This window comes from Camelina sativa, chromosome 1 (assembly GCF_030686135.1).
Source record: "Camelina sativa cultivar CO46 ecotype springtype chromosome 1, ASM3068613v1".
In the NCBI taxonomy this organism is placed as follows: Eukaryota; Viridiplantae; Streptophyta; class Magnoliopsida; order Brassicales; family Brassicaceae; genus Camelina; species Camelina sativa.
Genome location: NC_141880.1, coordinates 1,192,613 through 1,212,235, shown reverse-complemented (window position 1 = coordinate 1,212,235; position 19,623 = coordinate 1,192,613). Strand labels below are relative to the sequence as shown.

The 19,623-nt window shown below is 36.1% G+C and overlaps 2 protein-coding genes, 1 long non-coding RNA gene and 1 pseudogene across 3 annotated transcripts; 2 read left to right on the top strand and 2 right to left on the bottom strand.

Moving 5' to 3' along the window:
- Positions 1–633: 633 nt before the first annotated feature.
- LOC104791078 (5'-adenylylsulfate reductase-like 5) lies at positions 634–3,345 on the bottom strand. The gene is made up of 4 exons (XM_010516913.3): positions 2,634–3,345; positions 1,798–1,979; positions 1,436–1,560; positions 634–1,296 (listed from the first exon to the last, which is right to left on the bottom strand). The coding sequence occupies exons 1-4, from the start codon at positions 2,802–2,804 to the stop codon at positions 875–877; spliced, it is 900 nt and encodes a 299-aa protein (XP_010515215.2). The 5' UTR covers positions 2,805–3,345; the 3' UTR covers positions 634–874.
- A 1,085-nt stretch (positions 3,346–4,430) lies between these two features.
- LOC104790979 (protein NRT1/ PTR FAMILY 1.1-like) lies at positions 4,431–9,205 on the top strand (annotated as a pseudogene).
- A 116-nt stretch (positions 9,206–9,321) lies between these two features.
- On the bottom strand, positions 9,322–11,327 carry LOC104790912 (uncharacterized). The gene is made up of 5 exons (XR_768849.3): positions 10,886–11,327; positions 10,545–10,721; positions 10,403–10,456; positions 9,761–9,999; positions 9,322–9,674 (listed from the first exon to the last, which is right to left on the bottom strand). It is a non-coding gene; the product is annotated as an uncharacterized LOC104790912 (long non-coding RNA).
- Positions 11,328–16,245: 4,918 nt separating this feature from the next.
- LOC109126186 (uncharacterized) lies at positions 16,246–16,968 on the top strand. The gene has a single exon (XM_019229390.2). The coding sequence runs from the start codon at positions 16,246–16,248 to the stop codon at positions 16,966–16,968; it is 723 nt and encodes a 240-aa protein (XP_019084935.2).
- Positions 16,969–19,623: the final 2,655 nt, after the last annotated feature.

Here is a 19,623-nt window from a genome sequence, read left to right as displayed (position 1 = left end):
ACCCTTGGTCCAATGGAAGATACCTTCTGACCAGGGCTCTACATCATCCTACCTTAGACCCAATAACCATGGTCCTCAGAATCCCTGCCATCGTACTTCTAGTGTACCTCGTCTTGGCGAGCGTTTTGGCTTTGGATCCTCCTACAATGTCTACGTGTCTTTTGACCTTGACAATTCTGTCATCCATCGGTTCATTCGATGATGATCTTTCGAGTATCCATGATCTCTCATGTTTCTATCTGCTTCATCACATTTGCTCCATAGCTCTCATGGTGTTCATCTCGAAATCTTTTATTTTCTTACTTATGGTATTGGGGAATACCTACTCTTGTAACTCTTTAAACTTTGGGATCTTTGAGTCTCCACTTTGTACCTTGATTTGATTTAAATAAATGAAATCATGTGTTTATCAAAAAAAAAAAAAAAAGCTCGATTCCTTGGTTTTTGTTTTCATGTTGTATGTGGTATCCTATAATGCATCATGCACATAATGAGGTGCATGATGATAATGTACCATAACATGGAACCATAGCAGAGCCAACCTAACTCGAACAAGCATTACAACACAAAGCTGCGTAAAAGATTCAGACAAATTAAGTCGACTCAATCAATCAAATTATTCAGTAAAAGAAATGAGGCCAAAACAGACATCTCAGATTTTATAGAACAAAAAAGGGAGAAAGATATTCACAAACAGAAGCAAAGCTGTTCCTGGATTTACATGCTTTGATGCAGACAAATAAACTCAGAAGTCATATAACATTTCATTAAAGGAACTCTCAGATTTCCAGAACACACTTAAAAGTTTATCTCTTTCCAACGCTGACAAGATATTAGCATATCTTTCAAAGGGCTTTGGTTTTAACCCTTCGGATCAGGATTGGTCTGATGAAGTTTGGCCAAGAGAGACAGATGCGAGTGATGAAGCCCAGGCTTGTGCGTTTATTGCCCTTTCATGGAAGTTCCTTGTTTTGATGAGTCTAAGTTTCAACCATAACCTCCTCACATCGACCATATGAAGACCACGGCTGAACAGTTGGCTTACCTCTCTAAATCTTTCCAGGTTCAGATTGGGAACATAAGAGGCCCATAACGCTCTCATGCGCGATTCAGCTATGGGGAAGACAAGGATTGCCATTTGTAAACAGATAAACAGCAGAGATAGTATCAAGAACGGGTCTTGTTTGAAGATTTCTCTGATAGATGTCCCGTTGCGCAACCATGTGATCAAATTACCACCGCCGGCATCTAAGCCTGTTGGTTCCCCTTCAGCCACATACTGGACAGGTTGGAGACCTGGAAAGCCAAAAAGAACAATCAGTTATTTTTAAATCTTTCAACCCGAAATGTGCTAGTCATATCTTCGACATAAAGCAAAGCCTGTTCAGGAAGATTGGAAGAAAACACAAGCAGACTATGTGGTTTGTTGTTTTACCTGTTGCTTCTTCATAAAACTCAATTAGGGATGTTAGATCCTTTCGACCATGGTACCGAGCTTTTAAAGTTTGATTTATCATCAGGATTGAAGGTAAGCTATGGATACCATACCTAGAAAAGACACTGCAACAAAGGAATTGATGGTACCAGTTAGTAAGACAAATGAAAAGGCCAACACACATGAAGAAACCTAAAAGCACTTAGGAGAAAAACCCACTAGCGAGACAGTTACATAAGGTAGATAGGGTGATCATGTAATAGCTAACCTACGTACTTGTAACATAAATCAAATGACTATTTGCCAATGAAGTGTAAGACAGAGTAACTCTTTCAAAAAACAAGACTAAGTAGGCTTCTTACGAGGGTAGTGCTTGAGAATGCTCCACCGTTAGGTGCTGTATTTGAGGAAACATCGAACTCAACATGTCAAACTTAGGGCGCATAACACGTGAGAATGGGCACCAGGAAGCATAAAAGAGTACAGACATATAAGCATTTCCATGGTTTAAAGCCATTAACCTGTCCAGTGAGTCTCCATCTACCTGCATAATGAAAAATTTAGACACTGCTTTTAGTTACGAAGAAAGCTTCAGATCCAACATCATCCCCTTAGAAGAACCAAAGTATACCTATTAAAATTTTGCTAAATCATATTTCCAGACAGAGAAGCTACTACAGAGTATGCATTATAAGAGCGTTAAACTCTGAACCTAGATGAAGTTAGAAAATTGGGATGGTAAATATGATAATACTGTTGACAGGTATACAGAACAAACAAAGGAGCAATGAAAAAAACTGGTGAAGTTTGGCTCTAAGCCTTAACCATGACTCAAGTAAATTTCAATACATGATACTATTGGTCCATTACTTTCAATTCACACAGTAGGTACGATGATCCAAACTTGAAGAAAAAAGAGGAACGCTTCAACATTCACGCCCAATAGTTATCAAAATCCTTCATTGTTCCTAATTCAATAATTGGAAGGGTAAGTCCAATCCGATATATATATATATAGATATAGATATAAAGCATTTGATTTCTAACCCGTCACTGGAATCTTTCACACTAAAAACCCTATGAAGACCCGAAACTCATCACAAAGCAAAGTCCCAATCCAATCGCAATAAGAAAGGTGAAGTTGCATAGAAATCACAAACAAACAAACCCAATAGGATAATGATGAAAACGTACGTACCTCAATAGGAGGAGTTGGATACAGATAAAGAGGACATTTAGCTTCTAAATCGAACCGGAACAGCTCGAATTCGTAATTGCAAATGGCCCGTGATGAAGCGAACCCGGACGTAAAGCATGATGACAGAGCTACCGCACAGAAGAGGAGAATCGAAACCCGACGAGAATCCATATGCGAGAGGTAATAATAATATAGTACAAAGAAGAAAACTATCAATAAGACTGATCCTCCTAATATTATTATAAAATCTCTCTCAATGCACAAACAACGAAATTGCAAAAAAAAAAGTACGAAATACGAAAAAATTAGGTTGAAGAAACTGCAAAATTGAAGGAGGGAAAGAGAAACCAGACAGAAATGATTCAGATTTTAAGATAAAGAGGAGGAAAGAAGTAGGCTAGGGCTTAAGAGATGGAGGAGGAGGCGAAGAAGAAGAAAAACCTAATTTTACAAATTTGGGGGAATCTCTCTTTGGATCCGTATCCGAATTTATCACCAAAAAAAAACACTTTCTTAGGATTTGTTTTTGTTTTGGTTTTGCAGAAGAGAAACAACTTTTTAACAGATCAGAAAACGCCAAACTATCGAAGGATTTGGTCTCTCTCTCTCTCGTTGATGATGATATTTGGATATTTAAAAGGGGAATTCCCAACCCCGGCCGGTCTTATAAATTCCATTTATTTCTGCTTTCTTCAATGGGAAAATTAATTATTTTTTTCTAAATATTTCTTTTACTTATGTAACATTATCTTTTTACTTAGTGTGAGGAAGAAGAAATAAATTAAAAACGTGAAACATTAGTTTAATAGTAGTTGACTTCTTATTCAGTTTAAAGCCTGAAAAAAAAATATTCAGACACACAATTTCTGAATTTATTATACTCAGGACAAATTCAAGATAGGTTAATCTATAACTCTTATCACAATTATATCATCAAATAATTAATCTATCGCAACATAGATAAATCTATTCCTACGGTTAGGTTCTAAACGTAATATTAAATATTTTTTAAGGGTAAATACGTTAATAGGATGTTAACCTAGATCTGAATTTTGTAAATATACCACATAACTTTATCTCTCCCATAATAACATATATATACCCCATAAATCTACGAATCTTTTGCTATTCTAGTAAACTGTAGTTAATCTGCCACAGCAACCTATAAAACTCTATTAAACTAAAACTACCATTAACATGTAAACCTATTACAACTACGACAATATCAATCATATTAGTCTGTTTTTTTTTTTCGTAAACTTACTAATTTCTCCTAAGTCTACCACAACTGATGCTAAATCTGTGTTACATATCTATCAGACTTTAAACTCTACCATAATTACCGTTTACTTTACCAGAGAATTCTGCCCATGTTACCATTCCGATTTAAATCTATCACGCCTAGGAATATAACAACTAACTCTCAACAAGTCACCATTTACGTCTTTCTATCCTGTATAAGTATGCTAACCTGTATAAAAGCCTACCGTCACTAACTAACTAGATAGAGTTACTCATGCGCGGGACTTTTTCCCTCTAAACCAAACCTATTCTTTCCTACGTGGCATTAAATGATAATGGCAAGGTTAGTAATATTTTGTTTCTTAACAACGCCATTACAAGGGCAATCATGCCATTAAAAAGTAAAAAACCCAACCCCACTACCCTCCAAACTAGTAATTAAACAACTTATATGTGCTATTACTGTCAATTTCCCTAAAGTAAACGGTAATTATTATAGAGTTTAAAGTTTGAACTGACTCTGTAAACAGAGGTCTCGTCGCAATAACTCTTTAAGCTCTCTCACAAAGACAAAGATCTTCTTCTCTCTTCTCTCTTCTCTCTCTTTCTTTCTCTCGAAGCTGAAGAAAAGCAAACAATGGAGAACCCTCCGGATCAAAACGAGTCATCAGAGGAGATGCTTCAACCAAGTAGTGGAAGAAGAAGAGCCAAGGGTGGTCTTCTCACTATGCCTTTCATCATTGGTAAAAACCATTACATCTCTTCTTCTCTCTTAAAAACAAAAACCAAAATCTTGATTCTGAATTCACTCTTCTTCTTGTTGTTCTCGTTATAAACTCGGTGAAGCAAACGCGGGGTTCGAGAGAGTGGCGAGTTTAGGGTTGTTACAGAACATGGTTCTTTACTTGATGAGTGATTACAGATTGGGGGTTGCCAAAGCTCAGACGGTGCAGAGTTCATGTGGTTGGCTGCTTCCAGCTTCACCCCTTTCTTTGGAGCTTTCGTCTCCAACGTGTATCTGGGTCCGTTCCGCACCATCGCCATTGCTTCTCTCTTCAGTTTCCTGGTAATTTCCGTCTCTTCCTCTCTCAAATTCGCTTAAAAAACTCGATGCACACTGTTTCTATACCGTCTCTTTTATGTATTTTGATAAGAATATGAAACTATGAATCAATGCCAGTGGAAATGCTTAGTGAGATTAGGCATGGTATTAGCTAGAGAGAATCTTCTTCAGAAAGTGGAAATGCCAGTGTTTGAAGGATTTATTATGTACGGATGGATCGCCACTGTCGAACATTTCTTTCGCACTGGAGGATACAACGATGCAGAGAAACTAGCCTTAGTTTCAGTGAGCTTGCAAGGAGAAGCCTTGAGCTGGTACAAATTGGAAGTGAATAAGAGGCAGTTTGAGAGTTGGAGTCAGTTTAAAACAAGAATGATTGATGTTGCAATTTGCTCAATCGGACCAGTTTTAAGTCTGTTTTGTATCAAACAAACAGGAACCATATCCGATTATATGTCCAACGGTTTGAAGTCTGTCTTCTTAAGTAACTGGTCTAAATGATCAAAAATTGGAGGGCATATTTCTGAATGGTTTAACTCGGGAAATGCAGGAGCTTGTTTGTATACAAAAGCCACGTAATTTTCCGGAGATGATGGCTGTAGCTAGAGCTTTGGAGTTGAGTATTAAGAGAAGTGTTGGTAAAGAAGAGCTGATGTTGTCCAGTAGAGAGAGTAAGGAGAATCAAGGATCTGACTCTGCAGTGTTTATGTTAAACGAATCAAGTCACGAAGCAGGCTATCTTTGAATGAACCAACACAGGAGATTATGAAAAGTAATGGAGATAACATGGTAAAAGAGCTCTGAGTTGCCAAATTTTCATGGATTGTATCCATGTAGTTGGATAGCACCGAAAGATTAATTCGATCTGGTCGATATACCGACATGGAGAAGATAGAATTGGTGTCTCAGAAATTAGAAGGAGACGCTCCTAGTTGGTTCAAGAATGTGTCTTTTAAGAATTGGAAAGATTTCAAGTCAAAATTATATGTTCGATTTGGATACATTGACAATTGCTAAGGTGCACATTTCGTCTCTTGATATGAGGAATCCGTATGTCTACCATGTATTTGATAGAAGGCTGATTAGTGGGAATGCTTTACAACGACAGAGACAACAACAATTTTTTTCCAAATCCTGGAAATTCAAATACAAAGACACGCTAGAGACAAGAGTTTTGATTGAGGAACAATCAGCATATAGGGAAGAAACAAGCAAACATAATCCTACAAGCGCTCAGTTTCGGGAAGAAGATACTGCAAAGCTGTGGATATCAACCTGTGGTAAACTGCAGTCTCATAGCCATCATGTGCAAAGACTGTTTTCATTTAAGTTGTGCACACTTTTTTACTTTTCTGTGTGGCACTGTTGGAGAATTAAGACACTATCACAACTTGGAATTGGGAAACAAAAGGATGCAGTATCGTTTTGGTTGTGGTTGCTACAAAATATAAGAGAGTTGCAGGTTTTGATTGCCACAGAATGGATGCAGATTTGGGATAACGCATACAAGGGGGATGCGTATGCTCTGTCCTATGTTACATTGACAAGTGACAACTTCTATGGGGATGAGAACTCAATTGCAGATGATGTCACAAGGAAAATTGAGTGTCACTTTAAATTCAAAAAAAAAAATTGAGTGTCATCACTTCAAGAATAAACAAAGAAAAATGGGAAGGTATCAACATAGCCTCAAAGTTTTGCTGCGACAATGGGAAGTAACTATGGATTTTCAGTGGTGGTTGGCATGGTTATTTTGTTGGAAGAACAAGGCTGAGAATAGCTAGTCAATTTCATGGATCTTAAAAATGGAACAAGCCAGTTTCAAAGTGACTGGAAACAGAGTGCAGAAGCGAGGGCCAACACAGTTTCTATGTAGTGTTATCAAGCACCGGATATGGCACAGATGGAATTCTAAGCAACTACACACAGTCCTAACAAGTGGGAGGGATTTAATTGGAAATGCTATTACACAGGACACCTGGTCTGCTGCAACTGTATACAAGAGAGGCTATTATTCAGTGTGGCCTCGCTGGAGAAAAAAGAAATTGCAGAAGATTAGCTTCCAACTATGTCTGACCAGCAACTAAACTGAGACACTACGGTGCGGAGGATCAAGGTTCGTGCAGCAGCTCTACCATGGCATCAGCGATCATCGTCATTGGTTTTGATCGTCACTACATTTGCCACTGCACAGCTTGAGGACAAGCTGTTTTAAAACGGGGGAGTATTGATAAGCTCACTATGTGTATACAAGAAGGAGAAACAGAGTGGAAGCAGAGACATGAGGGAGCACGTGCAAGGGACTGAAGACATTTGTATATAAACTGAGAACAGTATTGTAGTTCTTTTATGCATTCTTTGTGAATTGTAGAAGTGACATATGTGTTGCTTGGGAGATAGAGTTGATGAATCCGTGATGTGCCGGTGGCTCTAGTCTTGTAAAACAGAGTTTCATAGTTTCATTCTTATCATATTTATTCTCCGATTTATATCAATTTCTGATTTTAATTTATACTGTTTTATGTTAGTGATATTACTACCATTTTAATAAATTGTTTGAATCAAAACGTTGTAGGGTATGGTGGTTCTATGGCTAACGGCGATGATACCTCAAGTGAAGCCATCACCCTGTGTAGCAGCAGCCGGAACCAACTGCAGTTCCGCGACATCTTCCCAATTGGCTCTATTATATTCCGCATTCGCACTTATATCGATTGGATCAGGCGGAATCAGGCCCTGTTCTTTAGTCTTTGGTGCTGATCAATTGGACAAGAAAGAAAATCCTAAGAACGAGAGAGTTCTTGAGAGCTTCTTCGGTTGGTACTACGCTTCCTCATCGGTTGCTGTCTTGATGGCTTTCACCGTCCTTGTTTACATTCAAGATCATATAGGATGGAAAATCGGGTTTGGAATACCCGCGATTCTCATGCTGCTCGCGGGTTTCTTGTTTGTTATCGCTTCTCCTCTCTACGTTAAACGCAACGTGAGCAAGAGTCTGTTCACTGGTTTAGCTCAAGTGGCTGTTGCAGCTTACGTGAACAGGAAGTTAAGTTTGCCGGATCATCATGACTCGAACGATTGTTATCATCGTTTGAAAGATTCTGAAGTCAAAGCTACAAGTGACACATTGAGGTAAATTTGAATACATTTCATATATATAGTACTTCTTGATTAGTTTTTTTTTTGTTTTGTTTTTTGTTCTTTTATACTGACCCTTTCTTGTAATTTCTTAGGTTTCTCAACAGAGCTTGTGTCATAAGGAACCGGGAGGAAGACCTTGGTTCTGATGGTTTAGCCTTAAACCGATGGAGGCTATGCACAATTGACCAAGTTGAGGAACTCAAGGCGTTGGTGAAGGTGATACCAGTATGGTCCACAGGGATAATGGTGTCGATAAACGTTAGCCATAACTCGTTTCAGTTGCTTCAAGCTAAATCAATGGACCGAAGTTTAAGCAGCGGTTCGACCTTCCAAATCCCAGCTGGATCTTTCGATGTGTTCAGAATCATAGCCTTTATCTCATGGGTCGTTCTGTACGAACGCGCAATCCTCCCTTTAGCTTCCAAGATCCAAGGCAGACCGGTTAGGATCAATGTCAAGATTCGAATGGGATTAGGGCTATTCATATCCTTCTTAGCAATGGCAGTTTCGGCAACTGTTGAGCATTACAGAAGGAAAACCGCGATAAGCCAAGGACTAGCAAACAACGCCAACGCAACAGTTAGTATCTCAGCGATGTGGCTGGTACCACAGTATGTGCTACACGGCTTAGCAGAGGCCTTAACAGGAATAGGACAGACCGAGTTTTTCTACACAGAGTTCCCTAGAAGCTTGTCCAGCATAGCTGCTTCGCTGTTCGGTCTAGGAATAGCCGTGGCTAATATCTTGGCTAGTGCGGTCCTCAATGCGGTCGAGAAAAGCTCAAAGAAGGGAAACGTAAGCTGGATTGAAGATAATATTAACGAGGCTCACTACGATTATTACTACTGGTTTTAGCGATCTTGAGCTTCGTTAATGTCATCTATTACGTTGTCTGTAGCTGGTCGTATGGTCCTACAGTAGATCAGGTGAGAAATGACAAGGTTAATGGTGTGAGAGAAGAAGCAAAGAAGTAGAGGAAGTTAATGAATTAAACAAGGTTAGTGGTGTGAGAGAAGAAGAAGAGGAAGTTAATGAATTAAACATGGTTAGTGGTGTGAGAAAAGAAGAAGAAGAAGAAGAAGAAGAGGAAGTTAATGAATTAAACATGGTTAGTGGTGTGAGAGAAGAAGAAGAAGAAGAGGAAGTTATTGAATTAAACAAGGTTAAGGGTGTGAGAGAAGAAGAAGAAGAAGAAGCAGACGAAGAGGAAATTATTGAATTAAACTAAGATCCAGAAAGTGGTTGATCACAAATGGTGTAGGTGTGTTATATTAAAATTTTATATAATTGTATGTAAATAGATTATTGTATATAATGGGTGTGCTTAATTTATTACAAAAAAAAAGCCATTTGTGTGTATGATACTGATAAACTCATTTAACTCATTCAAGATCAGTATATATATATTTCTGAAAAACCGAAACAGAGGAGCAAAACCAAGATTAAAGGAACTTTTGCAGTGGTAGTGCAACTTGTATTACCCGACGTTGTTGCTGTTCCAGCCGCAACTTCTCTGTGTTGGCCATTTCAAACTCTCCATTCTCCAGATACCTCTTGTCTGGTCTCAGTCTTGAATCCGTTGGTGGCAGCGTCTCCTACATTCATTTCTCCTTCGGGTCTAAATAAATCCTTAATAAACTAATTTATGGAAATAACAAATGGAATTCTCTATGGAATTCACCTTCAGCCCAGGTGGAAGCTCATTTAACGTAATTGTGAAACGTGTCAGATTATACTTTGTTGCGTTTCCAGGAGGTTTGCTTGGTTTCCAGAGAAGTTGAGCTCCTGACATAGCTTCACTCAGTTTCTCCTTCCCAGAACAATCACCCGTCACAAAGTGCATGTTCTCATCCCATTTACCAAACATAGTTGCAACTGTCTTCCCACTCTTGTCTTGAACTATACCATGAAGGCATGAACCTGTGACGAGGAAAAGTTACCAAATGCCAGACAACGTAAATCTCAGACTATCAAAGCTAGGTCTGGGCAGAGAGAAACGTAGCCAAAATATCTCATTCGAAACCAAACTTTTTACTTTGTAAGTAAAACAGTAACAATACCTTATTCCAAACCAATCAAAATACACTGAAGTTGTTAATGAAAAAAAAAAAGTATGTTTCGTAATACTATAAAACTAAATAATATCCATTGAAGAATGATTTCTGTTTTATATACAAAAATGGAACGAGAGAGCCAATCCAAATTGAAACTTTCCAATATGAAGAAACCAAAAAAAAAAAAAATTCTAATTTAGTTATAAATTTCTCAAAAAGCAAATAACCAAATATCCACTCCTAATCACATGATCAAAGTTAAAACGTACCTGATTATCACATTACAATTTACCAAGCATGAGACTGTATATTGATGCAGTCACCTACAAGTTGAAAGAAAGAATAGTATCAGTGAACAAGTAACATACAAAATGGCTGTTTGCCGGGTAAAAATTAAAATTTGATTGGTACCTTACTCCACTGAAGGGTTTCTCCATCGTCAAATTGCAAAGTCAATACAACAACATGATCAAGCTGAATACTCTCATGTAAACCCCAGAATTTGCTCCTCAGATTGTTGTCTCCCCAGAATTTCCATCTCGTGCCATCACAATGGCATGCCACCACAACCATAGGATGATGGATGACCTGACGACACCAAAAACGAATAAAATGTCTGAATAGCTATAGCTACTGAGTAAAACAGAGAAACGTAGATCTGCGTGTTGTGATCTGATAAGCCATAACTATTATGATTATTATCCCCAATTTGATATTCCATTTCTCAGAGAATCCAGATCCAATAAAATTACCTAAGCAGAACCTCGATTAGAAGATCCGATGTTGATGAGGGAGCACGAGGTCATCATCTTCTGAAACTCTTCGAAATTGACGTTCCCATCGCCGTCAGCATCCACAGGTCCGATCATACGAGTGCAGTCATCGACAGAGCAAGACATCCCAAGGTGATTAAGAACCTGGTGAAGCTCAGGAGATCAGATCAGATCAGTCCGTTTTTTTTGTCCTGATCGTAGAGATCGAAGACGTCACGGATCTCTGCGGCGGAGGAAGACGAACGACAGAGAGTAGAGAACTCATATAATCTCTCTCGATTCAACAGATCGAGCTTCAGCAGAAGATTTCGGGTTTTGGAGAAAGAATCGAAAGAACAGAGAGAGAGAAGGAGAAAAAGAAAAAAAAAAATCGTTTTTGTTTTGTTAATTACTCCAGCCAATAATAAACTGACACGTACACGTTCCTTAACATTCCTATTTCCTAGTGTGTTTCTATCCTTTGATTTAATTTTTAATGTTAAGGATATCTTGTAAAAAACATCAAATGATAGTTTTGTAAAAATGTTTGGAACCATTCTTTGAACACAATATCTTTATCTTCTATTGTCAAGAACCTTGACACTTAGCTTCTAATTGTAACTTGTACTTATTAGAAGGTTGTGACCATCATTTATGTATTTGGTTTATGAAATTACCAGATGTAACAGCTTCTTTTTTTTTTTTTTTTGTGCAAAAACCAGATGTAACAGCTAAGAGCCTAAGAAGACAAGGAAAACAGACTTCGTTGACATGTTCACCATTGTTTTACTCTTAAAATTAGTTATTACAAAAAGATGTTAAAGATAGTGGAGTGGTACAGGTTTTTTTGTGGAACCATTTTTTTAATACAATGCTCCCGCATATATCATATTTTTGTCAACAATGAAATCTTTACCAAAGTACAAGTAGAAAATCATTAAATTCTATCGATTTGTTACCAAAATTAAATAAACGAAATTGACTTTCTTACCAAATTTTATAGAATGATCAAGACCAAACCATCAGGAGATTGAACTTAAAGGGAATTATTGGTTCTATGATTTTAATGGATTTGGAAATCCAAACAAAAATCATGTGTTATTCAATCATTGATTTTAAAATACTTTTCAAAATGATGTGTTATTGATTCTATGATTTACAAATACTTGTTAAAATCTCATGTTATTCATTCAATGATTTGTTTTTGGATTTCCAAATCCACATTATGTTTTAAATGGATTTGAATGGATTTGAAAGTGTAAAATAGAAGAATTCAAATCCAAAGATAAAACATATTATTTCAAAATCCATGTATTTTGATTTTTAGAATTTACAATTCCATATGGATTTAGAAATCATCTCTCCAATAACAAAAGAAATTAATACACTTTGACTAAAATTGTGGTCGACATAAGGTTAAAAATCCCCTAAATAAACATTTGCATAACGTCTTTGTAATTACTTTTTAAATTTATTGAAATTTGATTATTCTGGAACAGTTTTGTACATATACTCCAATAGTTTTATACTTTTATGTCAGTTAACAAAAATAATTTTTGAATAAACAATACCAACCGACATAAAACTATTGGAGTATATGTGTAAGATATATTGTTTTTTTAAAAAACATTTTTTCCCCCACACAATTTTCAACCAATTGTAATACTTTGTGAAAATAATTGCTACTTTATTCGATTAAACGTGATTATATATAAATTTAGCATTGACAAAGGCATAAAGTAAAAAATGGATCGGGAATACATTTTGGGTGCAAATGGTTGTTTAAAATTGAAAAAATGGGTTGAACAAAATTGAGTTGAATAATATTCGACTCATTCATCTCCAAAATAGTGGTTGAACAAGTTGAATACTTTTGTTGTAGGATTAGTTTATTTTTTCAACTTTTTAAGTTGAACGGGCTGAATAATTTTTTCCAACCTCTTCAACCTTTACAATGCAAATGGTAAAAATTGGTTGAATAATTTTTTTCAACTTATTCAATCTCTTCAACTTTGCAACCATTTGCACCCTTTATATAACACCCTGGTTGGCACTGAAAGCTTTTTTGTGGTGTAATAACTTGCGTTGAAACTTCATAATGCAACATCATTTGAGGAATCTCTTCATATAATAAACGTGTTGCCTCAACGTTTCGAATTGTTACGGTGCTCATCACTACAAAACCAAAATATACATTGTTATAAATCAACACTTACATGTAAAAGTATATTATATAAAATGAAAAATTTGTGATATTAATGTGAAGATTTTATACAGTTTCCCAATTTTGACTGAAATTACAGAGAATACAAGTAGGGGAGAAAAAAAATCTACAAAATAAACAGACAACAACAAAACAATAATAGAGGAAAACGTAAACCCAAAACGGAAACAGAACAAGAAACACTAGAAAGTAGGAAGATAAACAGCAGGGAGCCTCTCACGGTACCAGCAAGGAACGCCGGTGACCGGAGAGGCTGACGGAAGCACGCAAGTTTGTCGCAGGAAAAGAAAACACACATGACATTGTATTTTGTAAATTTCCTCAGTTACTAGAGTTTTCTTTAAAAAATTTGATGTGAAGAGACATTTTTTTTTTTTTGTCAAATGTGAAGAGACATTACTTGCTAGATTATTTGGAAACCTCATGGACAAAGATTGTCAATCACGTTATACATAGGTCAAAGTAAGCTGTGAGCCTTCAGAAGTGTTTGTGCTCAGTTTACTTTCATTAGTGACTTAGATCTTTTACAACTCGCTGGTACAAGTAAAAACAATTTGTATTTATGGAATAAGAGTATATATATGGGTGCACTTTTACATATATATATGGGTGCACTTTTACAAAAAAAAAAATAAAAAAAATAAGAGTATGGAATTTACCTGACATAACAACGAAAAAGATACGGAAAGCGCACTTGGTTGATATTTTCTCCATTGTTTCAGAATTTGTAGATACTGGTATTTGATCAATTGTTAAAAGCTTTTGCGAGAGATTAATACAGTTTTTAAACTATAATGAATACAAATATATAATATCTAAATAATAATATAGAATATATTCGGGTATATTCTAAGTTACTAACTATAGAAATGACATGGTCTTAGACTCTCAGTCAAGTATCTTTATAAACTATAGAAAGAAACTCACTTTTTTTTTGTCAAACAGAAACTCACTAATTTAAAAATACAGATTAAAGTGAGTTTTGACCAAATTCACTAGAAATACATAAGTCCACATTAATAGATTCAGGTACACTTTGACTAAAAAAACAAAATGAAATCCAATTAATAGATTCATGTACACTTTGACTAAAAAAGAAAGGGAAAGTTAGAAATAAAGGATTTTTTTCCAAACATTTGTCCATATACACTTTTTTTTTAAGATTGTCAATTATGACGGAAATGTCTCTACTTATAGATATAGTGAAGTTTTTAGGAGTTTAAACCAAAAAACAAACAGTAAAGTCATGTTAGTATACAACTTTGCAAAAAAAAAATTTGAAAAAAAATGTTTTGAGTGTCAAAAATCAGTTTGTAAATTGATGGTTTCTGGTCTAAATTGTTCAAAAAAGACTTTCTACGATTTTTTCAAGTTCTGAAACATTTAGATTGTTCATTCTACAGTTTGTACATGTTCTACGAAGTTTAGAGGGAAAATTTGTTCTAAAAATTTCAGAAACCGAATTTTGTATGTTCTACCAAATTAAGAAAATGTATTCTACATTTTACTTTATTCTACATCAATTTAAAATAAATTTTCTACGTTTTTCCCTGTATACTAAAAGAAGTAGAATATATACCATAAACATTTTAGAATTCATAATCTGTAAAACTTATAATACTCTATAAATAGAAAGAAAATAAACTAATTAAGGAAAGTGATTATTTATTGAATATTTTTTGAATAATCGAAATTTATGGTTACGATTCTATATTTATTGTTTAGATATGTTCTAATATATTTAGAATGTGTATTCTAAATTATTTAGAAGAAACACAAAACAAGAAAAATTGACATTCGACATAACTTATGATATCGGGTGTTTACCATCTCTTCCACCTTCCACGAAAATTTCACTTAATTGTTTATGATGCAAATCTACGTTATTTGTGGTGTATGGACACTGGGTGCCAATAAGGAGTGGAGATTTATTGATGATGAAGAAAAACGTGCGAGATTACTGACTTTGCAACCCACTACGTCTCTTGAAGAATTGCAGGTGATGGTTTCAGAAGACTATGAAATAGAGCAAAGTATGTTTGATGTGGAATTCAGTTATTTACCCACAAAGGTTAAAGTTGATTATCCTCCCGTTGTATTGACAAATGATAGAGGAATGAAAATTTTTCTTGCATGTCTGAAAAGGAAAAACATGATTAGGTTGTGTGTTACGTTCAAAGGAATAGTTGATGATGATAGGAGTAAAGTCCAGTTCGATCTGAATAAGGACCCACATGATACAAGTGATGGTGATGATGTGGGAGTTGATCTGGGAAAATCAGTAGCTATTATTTCCAGGAATTCACATAAGCTAACTGATGTTGTATTAGAAAAGCCTATTGATGCTAATCTTGGTGATGCTGCTGGTTCAAAGTTGGAAGATTCAATGGTAAAGAAGGGCGAGTATTTTAGCAGTAAGGAAGCTTTACAAGCTACTATGGAAATGTATGCAATGAAATATAATTGCGACTACAAGATTACAAAATCAGATAAGAGATGGTGGTGTATACGCTGCATTGCGAGTGCTTGTAATTGGAGGCTCCGGGCTGAGTGTTTACAAGCGTCTACATATTTCAAAATCAACAAGTTTGTGGATAACCATACATGTGCTCCTTCAAAAAAAAAATCATTTTGTAAGACTCCATCTGCAAGAACAATTGGACATCTCATTAAGCAAAGCTATGAGGGTGTGAAGGAAGGTCCTAAACCGATTGATATTGTTAATATCATTTTTGTTCAAGGTACGGCTGTGAGCTAAAATATCACCAAGCTTGGGAGTCTCGGGAGTATGCAGTTAACGAAGTTAGAGGAATTCCTGAGAAAAGTTATGCTAAGATACCAAAATACTTGCACATGCTACAAGAAGCGAATTCAGGTACGTTCACGAATTACGAAATTGAATTTGATGGAAGATTCAAATATCTATTTACTTCTTTTGGTCAATCAAGAAGTGGGTTCTACAAGGCAATGCGGAAAGTGATAGTAGTTGATGGAATATTTTTGAAGAATAAATACAAAGGAGTTCTACTAGTTGCTACAGCTGTAGATGGTAACTCCAATTTGTATCCAATCGCATTTGGAATTGCTGATTCTGAGAACGATTGTTCATGGGAGTGGTTTTTTTATGCAGTTTAAGATGGTTATAGCTGATGAAGAAGGTTTATCATTTGTGTCAGATAGACATACATCGATTGCTAAATCAATTGGAAACATCTACCCATTGGCTAAACATGGTATTTGCATCCACCACTTGATTAGTAATGCTATAACATACAATAAGGGCAGAGGTGTCGCTGGTATGGTTGTAAAAGCATCAAAAGCATCAGAAGCTTATATAGTTTCTGAGTTTGAGAAAGAGTTTGTGCGAATTAACAATATTAATCCTGCTATTGGAAGTTATCTAGAGGAAGCCGATGTGAGAAAATGGGCTCGCATTAGCACCAACAATGCGGCTGAGTCAATCAATGCAGCTTTGAGGTCACCCAGAGAGTATCCAATAATTCCTTTGTTAGACAGCATCAGAGAAATGATGACACGCTGGTTTTATGAGAGTAGAGAGTTAAGTGCAAAGCAAAAAGATTCTTTAACTGTTGAGGTGGAGAAAAAGATTTCAAGAAGAATAGAAAAAGGTAAATTCATGAACGATTATCCGATGAGCAGATCCATGTTGCAGGTTAAAGGTAATGGAGTAGACAACATTGTTGACTTAGAAAGAAGGACTTGTTCATGTGGAAAGTTCAGCATAGGAAAACTCCCTTGTAGACATGCTATAAAACGAGCTTTTGATATAGGCAAAGATCTATATCCTTGTGCTGATGATGTGTATACCACTACCGCATGGAGATCGCAATATGAGTAAACTATTAATCCAATAGGTGTTCCTGAAGAAGAATGACGAGTCCCACAACATGTTGAAGATGCAAAAGTTTGACCACCTGAAACAAGAAGACATCCTGGACGGCGCTGAAAAAGAAGATATGAATCCGCTGAAGACAAGATAAAATCATCACAAAACTCACAAGGATCAAAGAGACATAAGTGTAGGCGCTGTGGCAAAGAAGGGCATAACAGAACAACATGTGATATCGTGATATGACAATGGTTTGTGCATCAACTTAAGATTCATGTTTTTGAATTTTTAGTAGATTTCATTTATTAACTATCTCTTTGGTTTAATGTGATTTTAGAGCTTATTTCTTAATTTTTTTGTGCATATCGAGTATGAAGACAAAAATTCATTAGAAATACACGATTTAAATATTGCATATCCAGTAAGGATTGTAGTAAAAACAGACTTCACCAGACTTTTCCAGACTTCAATAGACAAGTGCATAAATTTCACCAGACTTCACCAGACTTGTCCAGACTTCAATAGACAAATGCATAAATTTCACCAGATTTCACCAGACTTCAATAGAGAAGTGCATAAATTTCACCAGACTTCACCAGACTTGTCTGCAAACTTCACCAGACTTGTCACCAGACTTCACCAGACTTGTCTACAGACTTCACCATACTTGTCTACAGACTTCACCAGACTTGTCTACAGACTTCACCAGACTTCAATAGACTTGTCACCATACTTCACCAGACTTGTCTACAGACTTCACCAGACTTATCTGCAGACTTCACCAGACTTGTCCAGACTTCAATAGAGAAGTGCATAAATTTCACCAGACTTCACCAGACTTGTCCAGACTTCAATAGACAAGTGCATAAATTTCACCAGACTTCACCAGACTTGTCCAGACTTCACTAAAGAAGTGCATAAATTTCACCAGACTTCACCAGACTTGTCCAGACTTCAATAGAGAAGTGCATAAATTTCACCAAACTTCACCAGACTTCAATAGACTTGTCTACAGACTTCACCAGACTTCAATAGAGAAGTGCATAAATTTCACTAGATTTCAATAGACTTGTCACCAGACTTCACCAGACTTGTCTACAGACTTCACCAGACTTCAATAGACTTGTCACCAGACTTCACCAGACTTGTCTACAGACTTCACCGGACTTGTCTGTTGACTTCACCAGACTTCACCATCAATGAATTTCTGAACTGTTTAAGACCCTTTGTGTTGTTTGTTTGTTTCAAAGATAACACCATCTACAGACTTGTTTGTTTGTTTGTTTGTGTACGTTGTGATTCAGGAATTTAAAAATAAATCAGACCTTATGTACTGATCAACCATTATTAACACAAAATTCATTAGAATATCAATAAAAATAAAAGCGATACAACTAATGAAAAATAAAAGTGTAAAGACAATTAAAAATTAGCAAAGGTCTACAAACTCAGCCGCATACACTAGAGGCACATAAGTTTTCATTCGATCCACTAGAACAAGATCCTTTGCTGCTATCCAAAGATCGACTGCCAACTTCAAACGAGCATGCTTGATGTTTTCATCGTCAATCAAATCATAAGGTAGATTACGCATGTGACACTCGATATACTTCAGGGCATAAACTCCACAATCACAATTTGACCGATTTAATTTAGGTGGCATACGGACCTCGATGATCTCGTATTGAGTCAACAAGGGAGCTTTCCCATCAAACTTTTTGTGAATCTCCTTCACAAGACGAGGGATGACATTAGAGAAGAACTCATACTTAGAAACAAACAGTCTAAGAAAAAAGAAAAAACGAAGAACTCATAAGAAAAAGCAAGAGATTTATGCAAAAATTTTCACTAACCCAGAAGGAAAATCAAACATAAGAAGGTCAAAAATCCGAAAAAGTGCAAAGCTCTAGTTAACCTTATCGTTCACAAAAAGTGTCCACAATTTTTCCTTTAAAGTCAATATAATACTAAAAATAAAACAAACGAAGAGCTTCAACTTCATCATATTCACATTTTTAAGTAAAATCATTGAAATTGTTTGTAAAAAAAAATTAAACATGCAAAAAAAATTACACAAATTAACATACCTAATTCGATCAACAAGGAGCAATGGAGAAGAGAAATCCAACCGGATTGACCTTGAGATAGTGAAGAGGAGACCATCAAAACGACTAAGAAGCTGATGGATAGAAGGCGGAAGACACTGAAGATGGATAGACGGTGGAAGACGGTGAACAAATCGAATCGGCGGAAGATGGTGAAGATGGAGAGAGATGGTGAAGATGGAGAGAGACGACGGTGAGATGGTGAAGATGGAGAGAGACGATGGTGACGATGGTGACAGACGACGGTGAGATGGTGACGGTGACGACGAGATGGTCACGATGGTTAGATACAACGGAAGAGTTTCAGAAACTTTTAAGTAAAATTATTAAACCTCAATTATTTTCTTACTTTGTCGACACAAAGTAAAAATTTTCTTAATTTGTCAAGACCCATAAACCCATGTTAGGCCCACTCGATGGAGCCCCAAAATTGTTTCCAAAATTGTTTTCCATGATGTTTAAATATCAAGAAACAAAAAATCTACAAATTTTATCTGAAAATATAATTAAGGGTATAATTGGCTATGAGAAAATTATAAAAAAGAAGCTTTTTTTAAAC